At 40.0% G+C, this 20438-nt stretch overlaps 1 protein-coding gene across 3 annotated transcripts in view; it reads left to right on the forward strand.

The window, feature by feature from the left end:
• The window catches only part of STXBP4 (syntaxin binding protein 4), a 192708-nt gene that overhangs the window by 154629 nt on the left and 17641 nt on the right, over positions 1 to 20438 (forward strand). For all 3 annotated transcript variants that reach the window (XM_059908303.1, XM_059908301.1, XM_059908302.1), the window contains one exon: positions 6351 to 6408. In XM_059908303.1, the coding sequence (XP_059764286.1) occupies positions 6351 to 6408 (58 nt within the window). The remainder of the gene's footprint in view (positions 1 to 6350; positions 6409 to 20438) is intronic.

Consider the following 20438-nt stretch of genomic DNA (forward strand, 5'->3'; position numbering starts at 1 on the left):
GCCCCCACTGTTATTTTTACTTGTCTTCTTATTCAGCTTAAAGTCTGGGGTCCATTATTCCAATCACTCTTACACATTCCCTCAGCTCACTTGGCACCCTCTCCTTCCATCCCGCAGTTCAACAAGACTCTGGGCCTCAACAAGCTCAGTCATTACCTTCTGCATAATATACCCAAGTAACGAGCATCACTGCAGTCACACAACCATAATTCACTAGATTCCACTAGATCTCTTAATGTGTAATTATAATTATTTTAAAGCTCAATATTTTCTCTGGATCTGGTTCTGTTGGTGGTTTTATCTTTTGGAGATGGATCTTTTTCCTCTTGCTTTTCTGTGTCTCATAATTGTGATTGTCAGTCTTTGGAGGTACAAAACTATAGAGACTGGGGTAATGTTATTTAAACCCAGAAATGGGTCTGTCTCTTCTCTGTCAAGCCTTTAGTGTGTGTTTGGGGGGTGGGGGGGTGGTGGTTATTCACTCTCATTTGTAGGCAAGCTGGATTTGCATTTTGTTTCTAGGGTTATATTGAGTTTACCACAGACTTCAAATTCCTCCAGTGCTTGTCTGCTATTCTCTTGTGCTCATGTGAGGTCTGGGGTGCTGGGGGTAGGGGTTCTCAGTATGCCTGCCCCATCCTCAGCAGGCAGCAGGCTCCACACACCTGCATCACAGTGGACATTTACTGTCTGCTCTCTTGCCCTCTCCCAGAGTAGGCAGGTGAGTGGTGCATGTGGGGAGTGGGGGGGTGTGGAGAGGCTCTCGGCTTTCCTACTCTGGTCTCTGGGTTTCAGGCAGGCCCCATGCCCAAGTCTCAGGGGTAGGACTTTGCCAGCCTTCCTGTCCCTCCTTAGTGGCAAACAACCCTACCTCCTACTAAGTGCTCAAGTGGGTTTCCTGCCCCGCTCCTTGTGGAAGTCAGACTCTGCGTCGCATCAGTGCAGGATTCTGGATTTGAAAGGTTTCCTGCCCTCACCCCTCCATGACTTAGTGTCAGTGCAGGATGAAGACATCAGGTTTTCTACCCACCTCACCCCACCCGGCAAATGAGGTTTTCGTGGAGTCTGGGAGGGACTGGGGGTGTGACAGTTTCTTGCCCCTCCCCCAGGAACAGATGACTTGCCTTCTGTCACTCAGATTCCTGCCCACATGTGGGAGTGTCCCTCGTTCCTCCCCCAGCTGCAACCGACTATTACTTCATACCAGAGGAGGGTCCAGGTCACGGGTGACACTTCTCCTCCGCCCTAGAACCTTTGCAGGTCCTGCATGTGCCCACACCACCCAGGGGCTCTCTCAGGTCTCCTGCCTACCCCTGGTCTTTCTCATGAGCAAAGAACTGTTCAGGGAGAGCAGGCTCTCCCTGTGTCTAGGGCTCCCGGGGACACCAAACTATCATGCTAGCCCGTAATCAGGCTTTACAAATTTATTACAGTTTTAGATATTTTCTTCTTACTTTTATGGCAAGACTTCTTCCTGTGCTCTGCCAAGAGAGAAAGAGTTCACGTGCCCCATCTTCCCTCAGAGGGGCTTGTCACCCTTTGGAATTCAGTTCACCTGAGGGTCAGCTCAGGTGAGGAACTCAGTCTCTGAGGAACTAAACAAAATTTTTTTAAATTTTTTTTAGGTTGTGCAGCTTTCCGCACATATGGTGGGAGCAACATTCTCTTGCAGCTTTCTTCATCTTAAACACTAGCATATCTCCGGCTTCCCTGTTAAGAAACTTTCAAACAATTTTAACATGGCCTGCAAAACCCTGCATAGTCATATTTGCCTGTCTCTCCGGCTCAATCTTGTATCAGTCCCCTCCTAACTCACTCACTACTCTCCGGTAACAATGATTTCTCAGTTCCTCAAATGTGCCAAGCTCTTCCCCATCCCAGAGCCTTTGCACTTGCTGTTCACTCAACCTAGTGTTCTTGCCCACGTCTGTACCTGGATAACTCCAGCAATTTCAGAGATCTTTCCTTCATCCTACATCCCTTTATCCAAACTGTACATAAAGTACTTCCTCATTCTTTCTCACAGCTGGACAATATCCCGTTATCTGATATATAGTCTTTAATCAGTCCCCATTGGTGGTTATTTAGATTATTTTCAATCTTTTACTTTTACAATGAATAATCTTGTACATAAAGGTTATCTATAAGATAAATTCCTGGAAGAATTGCTGGATTAAATGGTCCATGGAGCCAGTTCAGCGTAGTGGTTAAGAGTCTGGGCTCTACTGCCTGCCAGCTGTGTAACCTTGGGTAAGTGATGGAACCTCTCCATGCCTGTTTCCTCATTTGTAAAATGGGGATAATAACAGTACCTCTTAAAATTGTTGTGAGGCCTAAGAGAGTTGGTGCATGTGTAATGCAATGTCTAGCACATGGCCACTCCATTAATGTGAACTGTTGTTATTAGCATTTAAAATTTTAGGTAGATCTTGAAAAGTTTCTCCCCATACATATGTTATCATATGTATACTCCCATCAGTATGAGAATGACTGCCTCATCATACCCTCAACACAGTGTCTTATTAAACTATTTTTTACTCTTTGCTAACATGATGAACACAGCCTCTCATAATAGTTTAATTTGTATTTCTCTTGTTAAGAGTGAAATTAAGCCTATTTTCATATGTTTAAGTACATTTATGTCCTGAATGTTCCACATGTTTCACAGACTCCTATTTGTCATTTCCTTTCTCTTACTGATTTGTAGGAGTTATTTATGTATTAAGGAGTTTAACCTTTGTCTGTGCTATGAGTTACTCTTTCATAGTATTCAATACTTTTCTTTCCTAGTACTTATTCCTATTTTTAATGGTGTCTTTATTTATGATTACTTTTTAATGTTTCATAAGACCAAGGTACATGTTAATTTGTTAATCATTATGTATTGAACACCAAGTAAAATGCTAAACACAGAAGAATAATCACTAAAAAAATGATCAATAAATATTTAATGAATGGGCCAAATATGACAAAGACAACTTTCCTACGTAAATAGACTGGGAAAATAGAAAGGAAACTATTTTGTATGGACATGTGATGAGTTTGGTTTTGGATACGTGGAGTGTTAGGTGACAGCCAGTATTCTAAGCTGAATATGCACGAGACTCCTACTTTGGCAAAATACTCATGAAGAGTACTTTGAAACTAATGATCTCTGATGTGAAGAATGTTATGTGAGGGTTCATAAACAAATACTTCCAATCAGAAACAATAGTTGTCATAACAGTTTTAAAACAAATATGAAAAGAAAAGGAAAAATAGAAGCATTATATATTTGCAAGTATAAAGATGTGAGGAACGTAGAAAAATTTTAATGCCTTGGGACTATAACGATTATTGAAAAGTATTTAGATAGTATGCTGTAATTATACCCAAATCACTTATTGTGAAGGGATGAAAATCTTTACTGAAGGACAATTGTGTCCATCATAGTTATATAAGCTTGTAGAAATCAAAAGCGCCCTTTTTCTATAAAGTAGGTTATTTGGTTTATCAATATATTGTGGTTTTTAATTTATAATTAATTGGACAGTGATTGTGTTTTCTATTACTGAACTATCACTGAAATATAGTCGCTATCAATTGAGTCCCCAAGTCTGTTTTTTACAGACTATATATATATATATATATTTTTTTTAAATAAATTTATTTATTTATTTATTTTTGGCTGTGTTGGGTCTTCGTTGCTGTGCGCGGGCTTTCTCTAGTTGCGGCGAGTGGGGGCTACTCTTCGTTGCAGTGCGCTTGCTTCTCATTGCAGTGGCTTCTCGTTGTGGGGCACAAGCTCTAGGCGTGCGGGCTTCAGTAGTTATGGCACGTGGGCTCATTAGTTGTGGCTTGCAGGCTCTAGAGCACAGGCTCAGTAGTTGTGGCGCACGGGCTTAGTTGCTCCGCGGCATGTGGGATCTTCCTGGACCAGGGCTTGAACCCGTGTCCCTTGCATTGGCAAGCGGATTCTTAACCACTGCACCACCAGGGAAGTCCCTACAGACTATATTAACTGCATGGGGAAGAAGAAACTATGCAGTCTTCTAAAAAGAAATGCTATTTTTTCAGAACAGAGAATTTATCCTAAAATATTATTCAATAAACAGGAATATCTTGATGGCTACAGTCACTGAATAACCATTTTGACTTACATGGATATGAATTGGTACCTTTAATAAGTCCGTTGTGAAGTTATAGTCCTTGTTTAATGATTGTAAGAAAATAATCAGGGCAGGAACTCTATCTTGATGGCATGGGGATGTGGTATCCCAACGTCAATGTCAATTCTCAAATGATCCTATAGACTAAAAGATACTGTCTTTAAAGTATACATATTTTTTTCTCCTCATTAATAAAAAAAGACCTGTGAATTAAGAAATTAGAAATATGGCTGTAACTGCACTGGAGAGACAAGTCATTTAAACAAAAATCTTAGTCACATGAGAATGACTTTCTGCTTTTAGCATGTCTTTGCCCTATTGATCATCATTCCTGGCATTTCTGAACCTTTTTGTCATAAAAGCAGGGGTTTTGTGTACAGTCATCAGATTCTTCCCTTCAGGTGAGGGGCTTGTCAGTGAAAAATGAAGTGATCTGTAACAAAGGTGTAGAAAGTGTAAAGGCGATAAATCTACGTGAACTGCAGCAGCAGTTGATCATGGCCTGTCTGGCTGAGCGTGTGCTGGCCATGGATACTATCGGAGATATATATAGTGTCACTTCAGGGGCTTTTAAGAAGCCAGTCATTTGCTTATGCTGAGTTCCCAGATGTGCTTATTTTGTGCTTAAAATAGGAACATTTATTCATTAAGGGAGAAAAGAAACTCCTAGGTGGCCTGTGTTAATCTACAAAGGAAATAGTTACAGAATTTTGGGCCAGGCTCTTATTTTATACAACTGTGTTAAAAGACTGGAGGTAAATATAAAGTAAAGCTTGTTTTGTTTTTCTTACTTATAAAAATAACATCATTAGAGCTATTCTCAAAGAATATGAAGCGAATGATGATAGAGAAAGGTTTTATTTTGTTCATTGTTGCTGTTCCTGCATTTTTGCTCTGCCCCTTGCTGAGACTTGGGGAAACGAAGTCAATGGTTTGTTGTTACAGCTCAGTTACTTTCTAAAGAAGTAGGCTACCTGCACCAGGAGTCTGTTCTTTGATGTGTTAATGTATCTTATACTCGTCAAAGGAGGCTTGATAAGTCAATACCAAAGACTGATCCAAAAGGTCAATTACAATCCTTAACAGCAGCAGTCCCCAACCTTTTTTTTTTAAATTTATTTACTTATTATTTTTGGCTGCATTGGGTTTTTGTTGCCGCGCTCGGGCTTTTCTCTACTTGGGGCGAGCAGGGGCTACTCTTTGTTGCGGTGCGAGGGCTTCTCATTGCGGTGGCTTCTTTTGTTGTGGAGCACTGGCTCTAGAGCACAGGCTCAGTAGGCATTGCTCCGCGGCATGTGGAATCTTCCCGGACCAGGGCTCGAACCCGTGCCCCCTGCATTGGCAGGTGGATTCTTAACCACTGCGCCACCAGGGATGTCCAGTCCAGGGGTGGAGCCAAGGGATGGAAACCCTTGTGTTCTAAAGGAGTACCACCCATAATTGGAATATAAGAGAATGGGCTGCCTCAACCTGGGCCTGTTCTGTTGGTATGAAGAGGACAAAAATGTACTCATTTATAGAAATATGGCCAAATGATTGCTTGCTTACTTCAATCTGCATCTCTTTATAGCTAACTAATTATTCTCAATCCCATTACTGAAATGGAAGCTGAGTTTAGCAAATTGTTTGGCCATTAACATTTAGTGCACAAAATTCTTAATTAACAAAATAAAATACTACAATCCATTATAAATCACTTTGCTAAACTTTCAGACTTCATAAGGAATTTTGTCTTGTCCAAGAGCTACTTTCAAACCGCTTGCTGATCTGGTAATCATACTTCGATTCCCTGTGGAGCTGAGTGAAAGAATGTAAAGGGAGCCAATTAAAGAAACTTTGAGCCCGAATAGACAAGCAGAGGCCATCTTGTCCATCCTTCTGCCTCCAGGCAAAAACCATCCCCTGCACCAAAAATTTTTGCTTGAATCCTGCTGACAAAAATGCTCACTACATGTAAATGACAAGTCATGATCCATTTAATGCAACTAAAGCAGATTGTTAACTGTTCAAGACTTATTTATTGTGTTCTAAGATGCTGAGTATGAAAGCTCATCTGAATTGTTTTAATTCCTCCTTTCTAGACAATTATTTTGTACAGGAAACGTACTCAAATAATTGTAAAGCTGTGGGAAATTTGTGTCCAGGAAATAAAGTTATCTTTATCATCTTATTAAATGTATTTTTGGTTTCCTTTCACTCAAGGTCTACCTTATGGGTGGGAGGAAGCTTACACAGCAGATGGAATCAAGTACTTCATCAAGTAAGTACAAGCATCTCAACCGAGTAAGCAATTTTCTTCACATCTGGAGAGAACCTGGAAGTTGCAGAATAATCAGTAATACCAAGAAACCCTCTTGGAGGTTACAAAAATTAGTAACAGGAAGTGAAACTTCACCATTTTCATTTCATGTGATTTAAATGCTAATATCAGATGTATTTAGGAAAAAAAAAAAAACCATAATAATTATTTCAAGGGAAACATCAAAAATTGGAACAGGATTGTCATTTGAACCTAAATGTTGGCTGCCTGAATTCTCTTCTGGCTAAAAGTATTAATATTTATGCAAAGTTAATATCTAATGAAAAAATCTGCATTGTCTTAAAACTTATTAACAATAATAGTAATAATATCAACATTTTTTCATGCTTTGCAGTGTACCCAGTTCATTCATTCTGCAGATACTTTTTGAGCATTTGCTGTGTGCCAGGCAGTATTCCATACCTTGGAGATACAGTAGTGAGATATACAGACTATATATATTCTATATATTCTCTGATATCAGGGAATTTACTTAATAGTGAGGAAAAACATACAATATATAACTGAGGAGATAAATGAGACAGTATATGAACAAACCTCATCTCAATGGAGTCTCAGAACATCCTTCGTTTATAGATGAAAAAAATAAGAGCCTAGAGTAGTTGCCAAAAAATCCACAGCTAACTAAATCACCAAGCCAGAAGGGAATCCAAGTCTTCTGACACCAGGATTCTCTCTAGTGTACTAGACTGATAGAGACCTCTCTTTGAAAGCCTCAACAGAAATACATTTTCTAGCTGCTGGACTGGTTAATTTTACTCTGGACACAGCAATCTGGTATACTTCCACTATGTTCTGGGTAGTTCTTTTCATGTCAGAGTTGGAGTTATGAGAACACAAAGGGGATTCCCAACAACCTCTTAAAATCCCAGGAGACTTCCTTATATGACCCTTTTTAAGCAAATGATACTTGGTATGCATTTGGGGAGGAAAAGAGAGACGTGTCCTTGCTGTTCTTTCAAATGTGCAAGTATTTTTCAAAGCAATATCCACATTTTGGATTCTCAAGCCCTGTGACTTTACACAGGTTCCTACATCTCTCTTCATCTCAGTTTTCTCATCAAAAAATTAGGGGAATTGTACCTACTTTATAGAGTTGTTAAATGTTAAGCACCTAGCATAAAATTTTGAACACAGTAGATACCTAATAAAATAGTCATCATTAATTTACAACATGGAGAAAACATCATGGTGGAAAAAAGAACAAGAAAAATCGTATGACCATTAAAGACATTGAAAATTCAGAAGCTTCATGTTTTGAAAAGATTTAAGGAGAAGCTAGGGGTAAACCTGGCAAAGTATTTTCTTGATTTTTTTTTTCTTGTGGTCTCTAGCAAAAAGTAATTAATAAAGCAAAGGTGTAGTTTATAATACATGAAGGAGAAAGGGACTTTTGGAGCAAAGGACCCAGGAATTCCATAAACAGATTACATTTAGCGCCATACTATTCACTTCCCAAATCATAACTCTTCTGGAAGGAAAGTTTCACTTCAATATGCTGTATTAACTATGTTTAGTTCCTGAGAGATTTGAATCACTGTACTGTAGGGGTGGCAAGAAAATGAAAAACCACATCCAAATTTGCACTGGGTTTCTTTCTTATGTTCACTTTATAATGGATAAGGGGAGAGATGTGGGGATGGGGGGGGGGGGTTATGCTCAACAGTCAGGCATATGTTAGGTGTATTTTTCTATGCATTGTATTGTCTAATCTTCTTAACACTGTAGAAAGTGGGCATCGCTCAGCTCTTAATAGGACGACATTATGATGGTGGTGAGCTGCATCCTGCCCTCAGCCATGCCTGTCTCCTAGAACGTCCCCAAAAGAAATGCCCCATCAAAGGAAGGCAAACTAGCATTCATTGTAAACCGGGGTTCTGAAGTCAGAGGCCTTTGAAAAATGTCAGTAAATGAGTCTGGACCCTGTGGGGAACTCCTTCACCAAGGCTTAGCCTTAGCCGTCTGTCGGTATCCTAACCCAAAGCTGTGTCAGAGCCTAACCAGTGCCCTGTGAGGAAAGGAAGGGATAAGGGCACCATCACCAACTACCAAGGAAAAGGAGGGAGAAAGAGTTGTGAGTGTGAGTCAGAGAGTGAGCATGTCCCATTGCCTGGTACCCAGTGGTTTAAGCCACTGTCCTTTGCTGACTGGAACAGTAGCCTTGGGCTGGGCTCCTACTATAAGGGAGAACAGCACCCAAGGAGAAGAGAGAAGAGAAGCAGTAGCAAGCCCTTTGACTGCCCTGAGATCTAACTCAGTCCCTGTAGAAGGAATAGAAAGCAGCACCACATTTGTATAATCCACTCCAGTCATAGAAAATAATGTACACTCTTTAGGGAGTTATCTTCCTTGACCTTAATCTTGACTCCTAAGGAAAGCAGAAAAGAGGTAAGATAGATTTGTTAAAGGACAGTGGTGGGTATCCTTGTCTCACCATTACAGTTGGAGAAACTCTGTGGAAAAGAGGCTAAACTCGTCCAGGTCACACAGTAGTAAAATTTCAGAGTCAAGATACAGTTCCAGGGTTGTCTGAGTCCAAAGCCATCCCCCTAAAACACACACCCATGCTGCACCATCTCCATCTCCTTATTTTAACGTAGCATGGTTACATATGACGAGAAAGATATTTTAAACTGATTTTGATTTTGTTAGAATTCTATACTTTATTCATTTTTAAATAGCAGAATAGACACTTAGTTCTAAGCATAAGTAGTTATCTCCTGGAGACTAGAAAGGTCAAACAGTAAAGATAAGAAAATCTAACAATACACCAGTGTTTTCTTTATCTTGTCTCATGGAGGAATGGACTGCTTGCCATGAGTTGGCTTTTTTGCTAGTCATTAACCCCATTCAAGCACCAACATTTATCTTAGTTTAACTATTCTTAATGGAAGTCTTATTTTACAAGTATTGTGTGCTTCCCTGCCTTCTTCTACTGAGGCCCCTGAACAAAATCATTGTAAACATCAATCTTATACATAATACAGTGAGTTCTGCAGGGTGATGTTAAGCTGTATAAGCTAGAGTAGAGACACAGCTGTCATCTCTCCCCACTCTCAACATGCCTGGCCATCTCCTCATCTCCATTCTCCTTTTCAATCCTCTACACACTTCACCATCTTCCCCAGGAGTTTATTTGAGGAAGACAGGATGCCAAATAATCAGACTAATTTGAATTGCTTGTAAATAGTCCTGGAGTGTGCATCTACAAGTGTTTGTATGTGAGTCAAGTGCATAAGTTCTGGTGCAGGTGGATTTGATTCCAGGAAGGCCATCTGGTATAAGGAAAAGAAGAGCATGGGCTTTGGATTTGGAGAAACTTAGGTTCCAATGCTGGTGTCTCCACAGAATAGCTGAATGAACTTGGCATGTTTACTAAACCTCTCTGGGCTTTAATTTCTACATATAGAATGGAAAGAATATTAGCCCTTCATAGAGTTCCTGCCCAGAATGAATGAGCTTATGTATGTAAAGAGCCTATCATAACACCTGACCCAAAGTAGACACTTTCAGCCAAGGTTAGGCCTCTTCACTTCCTCCTAACATTTTGATGAGGGTTTCTTCTCAGCTCTTAACTGAGTTCAGATAGGATGCCAAATAATTAATGTGTGCATAAGCAAGCATCCACTATATGTCTTTCTTGGAACTATTTAGATTTTTGTTTTTTCATCCTCTCACTACCACAACCAAAATTTTGAGCCTGGATAGCCTGTGTTAGCTTTTGGGTAGGAGTAGTTCATTTGCCATGTTAATGGTACTTTGGAGGCAAGAAATAACAAGTAATGAACTCAGTTCATTGCCTCTGTCACCTTTGCTTAAAAAGAACAGTGACTGAGATCACCCTTCCAGAACATTGGAGGAGATGCCGGTCTGTGTACGTATAATCTCTGCCCTGAGATTGACAGCTGTCACTGTCTTCCCGGAAACTGAATTGTTACATCTGATGGAAGCCAAGCCTCGGGCAAAGGAATAACTGTCAGTGCTGTCCCAAGAATGCCTGGACAAAGACGGTCTTCATTGAATATTCCTATCCACCCACATGTCCATTGCACACCCATTAATACTTTGTAGTCATCTACTTACCTTCTGACACAAGAGAAGAAAACATTTTATCTGGTGTAAACAAATATAATCAAAATATTGGCATTGCTAGAGCCAGTGTTTCATAGAACTAACAAACGTATATGTCTATATATGTGTATATGTATACACCAATTTGTGTATGCACATATGCAAATAGGCAGGGCTTACTCACTTGCTATATAAATACCAGTGCATTCAAGGGAAAACTTTCTTATTTTCTCCTTAGAGAGAGAGTTGCAGCATTCTTAAATTCAATGACAAAATGCCAGTTATCTTGATAGCGCTGTAATGAAATTATCTGATAAACCTGACCATTTTACCACCCAACTTCCTATCTTCCCTTTGCAGTTATATACTATTACAGATTTATAACAGTCTTTTGATATGATTCCACTTTAAAAGTTCATATACTTTATATGTATGTTATATAATTTAACAGAATTATTATGAGTTATGTTTGATAGTAAAAATGAACTTAATATTACAAACTAGACATAACTGCTACATTGCTTTCTTTGAACTTTTCTTCTATTGAAGGTTTCAGATTCACTGTGATCAGTGGCCATGATTTCATGTATTAATTCTCTATTGCTACTTAATAAATTTCCCCAAAATTTTGCAGCCTTAAACAATAAACATTTATTTTCTTACCCAAGTTGCAGAGGGTCAAGAACCCGGATGTGGTTTTGCTGGATCATTCTGACTCTCTCTCGATGTGGGTTTCTCATAAAGTTGCAATCAAGCTCTTAGCCAGGTCTGGGAATTGAAGAGTAGTTTAATGGGACTGGAATATTTGTTCCAGGCTTACATGTGAGGCTTCAGTTCCTCACCATAAGTGGACCTTTCTACATCCATAGGGCCATAGGGCTGCACAAACATGGCAGCTGGCTTCCCCCACAGCAAAGGACAAGAGAAAAAGTGAGAGCAAGAGAAACACCAAGATAAAAGCTGCAGTGTCTAAAGATGTTTAAAAAAAAAAAAAAGCTGCAGTGTCTTTTATAACCAATCTCAGAAGTGAGTGACATACCTTCTGCCATATGCTACTGGTCACACAGACCACCCTGGTACAGTGTAGGAGTCAACTATACAAGAGTGTGCATGCCAGAAGGTAAGGACCACTGGGAGCTATCTTAGAGGATGCCTACTACAAGGCTGTTTCACAATATAATTTATATATTAATCTATAATTAAATTATTATATATATAATCTATACACCTCTATAAACGACACAAAAATCTCAATATCATATACTTGCTTCAAACATTATATGGTACTGTTGGTGATTTTTCAAGTAGGAATAATCATTGGTTTTTTATTTTGTTTGGTTTTTTTTAACATCTTTATTGGAGTATAATTGCTTTACAATGGTGTGTTAGTTTCTGCTTTATAAAAAAGTGAATCAGTTATACATATACATACATATGTCCCCATATCTCTTCCCTCTTGCGTCTCCCTCCCTCCCACCCTCCCTATCCCACCCCTCTAGGTGGTCACAAAGCACCGAGCTGATCTCCCTATGCTATGCGGTTGCTTCCCACTAGCTATCTATTTTACATTTGGTAGTGTATATATGTCCATGACACTCTCTCACTTTGTCCCAGCTTACCCTTCCCCCTCCCTGTATCCTCAACTCCATTCTCTAGTAGGTCTGTGTCTATTCCTGTCTTGCCCCTAGGTTCTTCATGACCTTTTTTTTTTTTTTTTAGATTCCATATATATGTGTTAGCATATGGTATTTGTTTTTCTCTTTCTGACTTACTTCACTCTGTGTGACAGACTCTAGGTCCATCCACCTCACTACAAATAACTCAATTTCATTTCTTTTTATGGCTGAGTAATATTCCATTGTATATATATGTGCCACATCTTCTTTATCCATTCATCTGTTGATGGACACTTAGGTTGCTTCCATGTCCTGGCTATTGTAAATAGAGCTGCAATGAACATTTTGCTACGTGACTCCTTTTGAATTATGGTTTTCTCAGGGTACATGCCCAGTAGTGGGATTGCTGGGTCATATGGTAGTTCTATTTTTAGTTTTTAAAGGAACCTCCATACTGTTCTCCATAGGGGCTGTATCAATTTACATTCCCACCAACAGTGAGAGAGGGTTCCCTTTTCTCCACACCCTCTCCAGCATTTATTGTTTGTAGATTTTTTGATGATGGCCATTCTGACCGGTGTGAGATGATATCTCATTGTAGTTTTGATTTGCATTTCTCTAATGATTAAAGACGTTGAGCATTCTTTCATGTGTTTGTTGGCAATCTGTATATCTTCTTTGGAGAAATGTCTATTTAGGTCTTCTGCCCAGTTTTGGATTGGGTTGTTTGTTTTTTTGTTATTGAGCTGCATGAGCTGCTTGTAAATTCTGGAGACTAATCCTTTATCAGTTGCTTCATTTGCAAATATTTTCTCCCATTCTGAGGGTTGTCTTTTGGTCTTGTTTATGGTTTCCTTTGCTGTGCAAAAGCTTTTAAGTTTCATTAGGTCCCATTTGTTTATTTTTGTTTTTATTTCCATTTCTCTAGGAGGTGGGTCAAAAAGGATCTTGCTGTGATTTATGTCATAGAGTGTTCTGCCTATGTTTTCTTCTAAGAGTTTGATAGTGTCTGGCCTTACATTTAGGTCTTTAATCCATTTTGAGTTTATTTTTGTGTATGGTGTTAGGGAGTGTTCTAATTTCATACTTTTACATGTACCTGTCCAGTTTTCCCAGCACCACTTATTGAAGAGGCTATCTTTTCTCCACTGTATATTCTTGCCTCCTTTATCAAAGATAAGGTGACCATAGGTGCATGGGTTTATCTCTGGGCTTTCTATCCTGTTCCATTGATCTATATTTCTGTTTTTGTGCCAGTAGCATACTGTCTTGATTACTGTCGCTTTGTAGTATAGTCTGAAGTCCCGGAGCCTGATTCCTCCAGCTCCGTTCTTCTTTCTCAAGATTGCTTTGGCTATTCAGGGTCTTTTGTGTTTCCATACATATTGTGAAATTTTTTGTTCTAGTTCTGTGAAGAATGCCAGTGGTAGTTTGATGGGGATTGCATTGAATCTGTAGATTGCTTTGGGTAGTATAGTCATTTTCACAATGTTGATTCTTCCAATCCAAGAACATGGTATATCTCTCCATCGATTTGTATCATCTTTAATTTCTTTCATCAATGTCTTATAATTTTCTGCATACAGGTCTTCTGTCTCCTTAGGTAGGTTTATTCCTAGATATTTTATTCTTTTTGTTGCAATGGTAAACGGGAGTGTTTTCTTAATTTCACTTTCAGATTTTTCAACATTAGTGTATAGGACTGCAAAAGATTTCTGTGCATTAATTTTGTATCCTGCTACTTTACCAAATTCATTGATTAGCTCTAGTAGTTTTCTGATAACATCTTTAGGATTCTCTATGTATAGTATCATGACATCTGCAAACAGTGACAGCTTTACTTCTTTTCCAGTTTTGATTCCTTTTATTTCTTTTTCTTCTCTGATTGCTGTGGCTAAAACTTCCAAAACTATGTTGAATAATAGTGGTGAGAGTGAGCAACCTTGTCTTGTTCCTGATCTTAGTGGAAATGGTTTCAGTTTTTCACCATTGAGGACGATGTTGGCTGTGGGTTTGTCATATATGGCCTTTATTCGGTTAGGTTAAGGAAAGTTCCCTCTATGCCTACTTTCTGGAGGGTTTTTATCATAAATCGGTGTTGAATTTTGTCGAAAGCTTTCTCTGCATCTATTGAGATGATCAGATGGTTTTTCTCCTTCAATTTGTTAATATGGTGTATCACATTGATTGATTTGCGTATATTGAAGAATCCTTGCATTCTTGGAATAAACCCCACTTGATCATGGTGTATGATCCTTTTAATATGCTGTTGGATTCTGTTTGCTAGTATCTTGTTGAGGATTTTTGCTTCTATGTTCATCAGTGATATTGGCCTCTAGTTTTCTCTCTTTGTGACATCTTTGTCTGGTTTTGGTATCAGGGTGATGGTGGCTTCGTAGAATGAGTTTGGGAGTGTTCCTCCCCCTGCTATATTTTGGAAGAGTTTGAGAAGGATAGGTGTTAGCTCTTCTCTAAATGTTTGATACAATTTGCCTGTGAAGCCGTCTGGTCCTGGGCTTTTGTTTGTTGGAAGATTTTTAATCACAGTTTCAATTTCAGTGCTTGTGATTGGTCTGTTCATATTTTGTATTTCTTCCTGGTTCAGTCTCGGAAGGTTGTGCATTTCTAAGAATTTGTCCTTTTCTTCCAGGTTGTCCATTTTATTGGCGTAGAGTTCCTTGTAGTAATCTCTCATGATCCTTTGTATTTCTGCAGTGTCAGTTGTTACTTCTCCTTTTGCATTTCTAATTCTATTGATTTGTGTCTTCTCCCTTCTTCTCTTGATGACTCTGGCTAATGGTTTATCAATTTTGTTTATCTTCTCAAAGAACCAGCTTTTAGTTTTAATAATCTTTGCTCTAGTTTCCTTCATTTCTTTTTCATTTATTTCTGATCTGATCTTTATGATTTCTTTCCTTCTGCTAACTTTGCGGTTTTTTATTCTTCTTTCTCTAATTGCTTTAGGTGTAAGTTTAGGTTGTTTATTTGAGGTGTTTCTTGTTTCTTAAGGTAGGATTGTATTGCTATAAACTTCCCTCTTTGAACTGCTTTTGCTGTATCCCATAGGTTTTGGGTTGTTGTGTTTTCATTTGTCATTTGTTTCTAGGTATTTTTTGATTTCCTCTTTGATTTCTTCAGTTATCTCTTGGTTATTATTTTTTCCTGTAATTGATATCTAGTCTCATAGCGTTGTGGTCGGAAAAGATACTTGATACGATTTCAATTTTCTTAAATTTACCAATGCTTGATTTGTGACCCAAGATTTGATCTATCCTGGAGAATGATCCATGAGGACTTGAGAAGAAAGTGTATTCTGTTGTTTTTGGATGGAATGTCCTATAACTATCAATTAAGTCCATCTTGATTAATGTATCATTTAAAGCTTCTGTTTCCTTATTGATTTTCATTTTGGATGATCTGTCCATTGGTGGAAGTGGGGTGTTAAAGTCCCCTACTATGATTGTGTTACTGTCAATTTCCCCTTTTATGGCTGTTAGTATTTGCCTTATGTATTGAGGTGCTCCTAGGTTGGGTGCATAAATATTTACAATTGTTATATCTTCTTCTTGGATTGATCCCTTGATCATTATGTAGTGTCCTTCTTTGTCTCTTTTAATAGTCTTTGTTTTAAAGTCTATTTTATCTGATATGAGAATTGCTACTCCAGCTTTCTTTTGATTTCCATTTGCATGGAATATCTTTTTCCATCCCCTCACTTTCAGTCTGTATGTCTCCCTAGGTCTGAAGTGGGTCTCTTGTAGACAGCATATATATAGGTCTTGTTTTTGTATCCATTCAGCCAGTCTGTGTCTTTTGGTTGGAGCATTTAATCCATTTACATTTAGGGTAATTATCGATATGTTCCTATTCCCATTTTCTTAATTGTTTTGGGTTTGTTATTGTAGGTCTTTTCCTTCTCTTGTGTTTCCTGGCTAGAGAAGGTCCTTTAGCATTTGTTGTAAAGCTGGTTTGGTGGTGCTGAATTCTCTTAGCTTTTCCTTGTCTGTAAAGGTTTTAATTTCTCTGTCAAATCTGAATGAGATCCTTGCTGGGTAGAGCAATCTTGGTTGTAGGTTTTTCCCCTTCATCACTTTAAATATGTCCTGCCATTCCCTTCTGGCTTGCAGAGTTTCTGCTGAAAGATGAGCTGTTAACCTTATGGGGATTCCCTTGTGTGTTATTTGTTGTTTTTCCCTTGCTGCCTTTAATATTTTTTCTTTGTATTTAATTTTTGATAGTTTGATTAATATGTGTCTTGGCGTGTTTCTCTTTGGATTTATCCTGTATGGGACTCTCCATGCTTCCTGGACTTGATTAACTATTTCCTTTCCCATATTAGGGAAGTTTTCAATTATAATCTCTTCAAATATTTTCTCAGTCCCTTTCTTTTTCTTTTCTTCTTCTGGGACCCCTATAATTCAAATGTTGGTGCGTTTAATGTTGTCCCAGAGGTCTCTGAGACTGTCCTCAATTCTTTTCATTCTTTTTTCTTTACTCTGCTCTGCAGTAGTTATTTCGACTATTTTATCTTCTAGGTCACTTATCCATTCTTTTGCCTCAGTTATTCTGCTATTGATCCCTTCTAGAGAATTTTTAATTTCATTTATTGTGTTGTTCATCACTTTTTGTTTGCTCTTTAGTTCTTCTAGGTCCTTGTTAAACGTTTCTTGTATTTTCTCTATTCTATTTCCAAGATTTTGGATCATCTTTACTGTCATTATTCTGAAATCTTTTTCAGGTAGACAACCTATTTCGTCTTCATTTGTTAGGTCTGGTGGGTTTTTGCCTTGCTCCTTCATCTTCTGTGTGTTTCTCTGTCTTCTCATGTTGCTTAACTTACTGTGTTTGGGGTCTCCTTTTCGCAGGCTGCAGGTTCGTAGTTCCCATTGTTTTTGGTGTCTGCCCCCAGTGGCTAAGGTTGGTTCAGTGGGTTGTGTAGGCTTCCTGGTGGAGGGGACTAGTGCCTGTGTTCTGGTTGATGAGGCTGGATCTTGTCTTTCTGGTGGTCAGGTCCACATCTGGTGGTGTGTTTTGGGGGGTCTGTGGCCTTATTATGATTTTAGGCAGCCTCTCTGCTAATGGATGGGGTTGTGTTCCTGTCTTGCTAGTTGTTTGGCATAGGGTGTCCAGCACTGTAGCTTGCTGGTCGTTGAGTGGAGCTGGGTCTTGGCATTGAGATGGAGATCTCTGGGAGATTTTCACCATTTGATATTACGTGGAGCTGGGAGGTCTCCTGTGGACCAATGTCCTGAACTTGGCTCTCCCACCTCAGAGTCACAGCCCCGATGCCTGGCTGGAGCAGCAAGAGCCTGTCATCCACACGGCTCAGAATAAAAGGGAGAAAAGAAAGAAAGAAAGAAGAAGATAAAATAAAGTAAAATAAAATAAAACAAAGTTATTAAAATTAAATATTAAAAAAAATTTTTTAAGTAATAAAAAAAAAGAAAGAAGAGAGCAACCAAACCAAAAAACAAATCCACAAATGATAACAAGTGCTAAAAAGTATACTAAAAAAAAAAGAAACAAACAAAAAAAATGGACAGGCAGAACCCTAGGACAAATGGTAAAAGCAAAGCTATACAGACAAAATCACACACAGAAGTATACACATACACACTCACAAAAAGAGAAAAAGGGAAAAATATATATATATCGTTGCTCCCAAAGTCCACCTCCTCAATTTGGGATGATTCGTTGTCTATTCAGGTATTCCATAGATGCAGGTACATCAGGTTGATTGTTGAGATTTAATCCTCTGCTCCTGATGCTGCTGGGAGAGATGTCCCTTTCTCTTCTTTGTTTGCACAGCTCCTGGGGTTCAGCTTTGGATTTGGACCCGCCTCTGCGTGTAGGTTGCATGAGGGCGTCTGTTCTTCCCTCAGACCGGACAGGGTTAAAGGAGCAGCTGATTCGGGGGCTCTGGCTCACTCAGGCCGGGGGGAGGGAGAGGTACGGATGCGGGCGAGCCTGCGGTGGCAGAGGCCGGCGTGACATTTCACCAGCCTGAGGCACACCATGTGTTCTCCCGGGGAAGTTGTCTCTGGGTCACGGGACCCTGGCAGTGGTGGGCTGCACAGGCTCCTGGGAGGGGAGGTGTGGATAGTGACCTGTGCTTGCAGACAGGCTTCTTGGTGGCGGCAGCAGCAGCCTTAGCGTCTCATGCCCGTCTCTGGGGTCCACGCTGATAGCCGCGGCTCGCGCCCGTCTCGGAGCTCCTTTAAGCGGCGCTCTTAATCCCCTCTTCTCGAGCACCAGGAAACAAAGAGGCAAGAAAAAGTCTCTTGCCTCTTTGGCAGCTCCAGACTTTTTCCCGGACTCCCTCCCAGCTAGCCGTGGTGCACTAGTCCCTTCAGGCTGTGTTCACGCAGCCAACCCCAGTCCTCTCCCTGGGATCTGACCTCCGAAGCCTGAGCCTCAGCTCCCAGCCCCCACCCGCCCCGGCGGGTGAGCAGACAAGCCTCTTGGGCTGGTGAGTGCTGGTCGGCACCGATCCTCTGTGCGGGAATCTCTCCGCTTTGCCCTGTGCACCCCTCTTGCTGAGCTCTCCTCTGTTGCTCCGAAGCTTCCCCCCTCTGCCACTCGCAGTCTCTGCCCACGAAGGGGCGTCCTAGTGTGTGGAAACCTTTCCTCCTTTACAGCTCCCTCCCACTGGTGCAGGTCCCGTCCCTATTCTTTTGTCTCTGTTTTTTCTTTTTTCTTTTGCCCTACCCAGGTACGTGGGGAGTTTCTTGCCTTTTTGGAAGTCTGAGGTCTTCTGCCAGCATTCAGTAGGTGTTCTGTAGTAGTTGTTCCACATGTAGATGTATTTCTTATGTATTTGTGGGGAAGAAGGTGATCTCCACGTCTTACTCTTCCACCATCTTGAAGCCGTCTACTCATTGGTTTTTAAAAGTTACTCACACTTGGCTTATAATTCCTTTGTGTTGATACACCTTTATATCACATCCTGAAATCTGAGATAGCATACCTTGTATTATAAAACCTGTTCTCCATTACATAGGAAGTATTATACTTACAACATTACAAATGCATACCAGTAAAACCTAGGGAGCCTGTGATTTCTGAATAAAACAGAAGTTTCTGTCTAGAGCGGAGAGAGCAAATGGATTTCAACTCACTTTCTCAAGTGTCGTTTGTGAAGAATTCTGAGGCTATATTCAACCTCACTGATATGTCTTTTTTTTTTTTTTTTTTTGGCTGCGTTGGGTCTTCGTTGATGCGTACGGGCTTTTCTCTAGTTGCCGTGAGCGGGGGCTATTCTTCGTTGTGGTGTGTGGGCTTCTCATTGCGGTGGCTTCTTGTTGTGGAGCACAGGCTCTAGGTTCGCAGGCTTCAGTAGTTGCGGCGCGTGGGCCCAGTAGTTGTGGTGCACGGGCTTAGTTGCTCTGAGGCATGTGGGATCTTCCCGGACCAGGGATCAAACCCGTGTCCCCTGCATTGGCAGGCAGACTCTTAACCACTGCACCACCAGGGAAGTCCCTGATATTTGTCTTGATGCATCAGAGATGTCTGCTGTGGGCGCCGGGGGAAGAGACGTGTGGGACACATACCAGATCTTTTCAGTCTTTGGTCTTCTAGAGCATATCGCCAACACAGGAACTCTGCCAGGATGAACAGTAATAATGCAAATCGTAGGTTGGAATGACAAAACAAACAGTGACACCTCCCACAATAGTTCTTACGAGATAGTCAGTATTTAAGAGCTTTGCCTTTATGACTTCAAAGGAAAACTGGTTTCCAATAGGCATGTTTTTTCTCATATCTTTCCAGTCAGAGTTCATTAACAACCCTAAATGATTGTCTGAACTTGGGGTAGAACAACCTATTAGGTTGTTTCCAGGTAGGAAAGAATGTAAGTCATAACCTATATATGAATGAAATTTGTCATTGTCAGCCTACTGTATTAAAGGCTTAAGTTACATTGTATCATCTCATTTATACAATAAATTAAAAAATGGAAAACACAAAAGAGAAAAATTTGAGATTGTTTTTCTTACCTCCAACCTTATTTTGCACGTAGAGTCTATGTTAGGTAATTCTAATGTGATTAGAAATTAAGGAGACTGGGGAAGGGAGGGTGGAGAGGGAGGGATGGTTTCTGGATGGGAAATAAAAAGCTACTACTTTTAACTTTTCCTAAATCCTTAGCAGATGATTTTAGCTCCACTTTAGTAGATACTGTCAGGAGCCCTCCCTCTTAAGACCTCGTTAATTTGGCTGCTTTGATTAATTTTGGATGAGTTAAGAAATACCCATGGACAGACTACTGAAGTCTAAGGCTCA

Source organism: Balaenoptera ricei, chromosome 20, assembly GCF_028023285.1.
Source record: "Balaenoptera ricei isolate mBalRic1 chromosome 20, mBalRic1.hap2, whole genome shotgun sequence".
NCBI classification, from domain to species: Eukaryota; Metazoa; Chordata; class Mammalia; order Artiodactyla; family Balaenopteridae; genus Balaenoptera; species Balaenoptera ricei.